General features: G+C 40.4%; 1 protein-coding gene across 6 annotated transcripts in view; it reads left to right on the forward strand.

The window, feature by feature from the left end:
* LOC104500726 (plasma membrane calcium-transporting ATPase 2) overlaps positions 1-1,691 on the forward strand; it is a 173,169-nt gene that overhangs the window by 150,554 nt on the left and 20,924 nt on the right. For all 6 annotated transcript variants that reach the window (XM_010144422.1, XM_010144424.1, XM_010144423.1 and 3 more), the window contains one exon: positions 1,354-1,461. In XM_010144422.1, the coding sequence (XP_010142724.1) occupies positions 1,354-1,461 (108 nt within the window). The remainder of the gene's footprint in view (positions 1-1,353; positions 1,462-1,691) is intronic.

A 1,691-nucleotide genomic window follows, 5' to 3' on the forward strand; every position in this document is an offset into this window, starting at 1 on the left:
CCTGCTGGTTGGTAGGAGTTCGTCACATCCTTCTCAAGTTTGCTGTCCCAGTCATAAATGAACATAATTACAGGGATGCACATAATTACAGAAATATTAGGCTGTGACTCTTAGGTCTGTTCAAAATTAGGTAACGTTTCTTGGGACTGCAGAGGGTTAATCTTTCTATGAATTTTCCACTTTATTACATCGCAGAAATACAGCTTGGCATAGTGTTGCTTGCTGAAGCAATGTCAGGAAAGTGTTTGTTATTTTGGCCGTGTGTTGTAATAGCTGAATGTGCGAGCCAAACATTTTATTTTAAACAGAAAATGATTGTCTCCAGGGGCTTGGATGTAGATGGATGTGGCAGATTACAGAAGTGGATTTATTCTGTATTTTCATATTTTCACTGCTTTATGTACTAGTGTTCTTTTGTATCTCGGGCTGAACAAATTACTCTGAGCCGGTTCTGCAGCCTTTGACAGTTTAAATCTCTGGCATGTGGCTTCAGGTCCTTGGTTTTGCAGCAGCACTACTAACAAAAAATATCAATAATACCTGATTTTCAGGTAGCAAAACCTTCTCAATCAAACCAGGCTTCAAAACTTGTTCAGACTCTGTGTGTGTTGGTTATCCTGCTGCAATGAGTGTGGTTTCCCACCCTCTTCCTCCAGCAGATTTTGGTGTGCTGTCAGTCTGTCCCTGATCACATGCCTGTAAGTGTCCAGTAAAATGTTAATTAGAGGGAAGAACTTATCATGGAATGGACATTCCAACATAAGCTATGTCGGGGTCACCGTATCCCCAGCTGACAAAACCCAGAGGCTGGGAGAAGACAGGGGGACAGGTTTTCTTTCTCCCTGGACGTTCCTACACAACTGTTGAGGACGTTCCTACACAATGAGGCTGAGGAAGCCTTTCTCTGAAACTGCTGTGGCTTTTCCTGACCTTTAATTCAAGGTGCATAAGTTCGTAGGGTTTGATTTTTTTAGTGACTGAAATTCTGCAGCTTTTGCTGCATGACTTCCAAAAAAGTACTTGTGGTAGCTTGACTTAGAGCCACCTAAGAGCGTCAAATGACGTACTTGGAATATAAAATAATACTTTCATTTCAGATGCTCTTTAGATTCAGTCCACCAAACAATAGATTGTTAATCATAAGTTTAATTATTCTACTCATAAAATATGTTGGAATCAAACTAGCAGAGCTGTAATATGTAGAAAGACAAAGTAAGTTCTCAAGTAAAATGTGACCAAAAGTTGTTGGGGTTTCTTTTTGTGGGGTTTGGTGTTTTTTGGGTGTGAGTGTTTTGTTTTGGTTTTTTTTCCCCTGAAAATATTTACCCCTTTTTTCTCTGCTTTCCTTTGTAGATAGTAATTGTCCAGTTTGGAGGAAAACCATTTAGCTGCTCTCCCTTGCAGCTTGACCAGTGGATGTGGTGTGTATTTATTGGATTAGGAGAACTTGTATGGGGTCAGGTAAGCATTCAGGACCACACCGGGTTCTTTCTTTGGTTTTTATAAACCAGTCAAAGCTCTGATTTTGTTCATAATCCCACCGCTGTTGTTGCCTTGCTCTCTCACGTCTTATTTAGCACACAGTGAAATACAGGGTGCTTTCTCAGTGCTCCAAGAATAGGCAGAGTGGTAAGGATGACTTATCCCACTGTTCCTTTTGGCTTCTGTTAGTTTTCATATCTTTTCTTTCC

Source organism: Buceros rhinoceros, unplaced genomic scaffold (assembly GCF_000710305.1).
Source record: "Buceros rhinoceros silvestris isolate BGI_N320 unplaced genomic scaffold, ASM71030v1 scaffold2861, whole genome shotgun sequence".
Taxonomy (NCBI): domain Eukaryota; kingdom Metazoa; phylum Chordata; class Aves; order Bucerotiformes; family Bucerotidae; genus Buceros; species Buceros rhinoceros.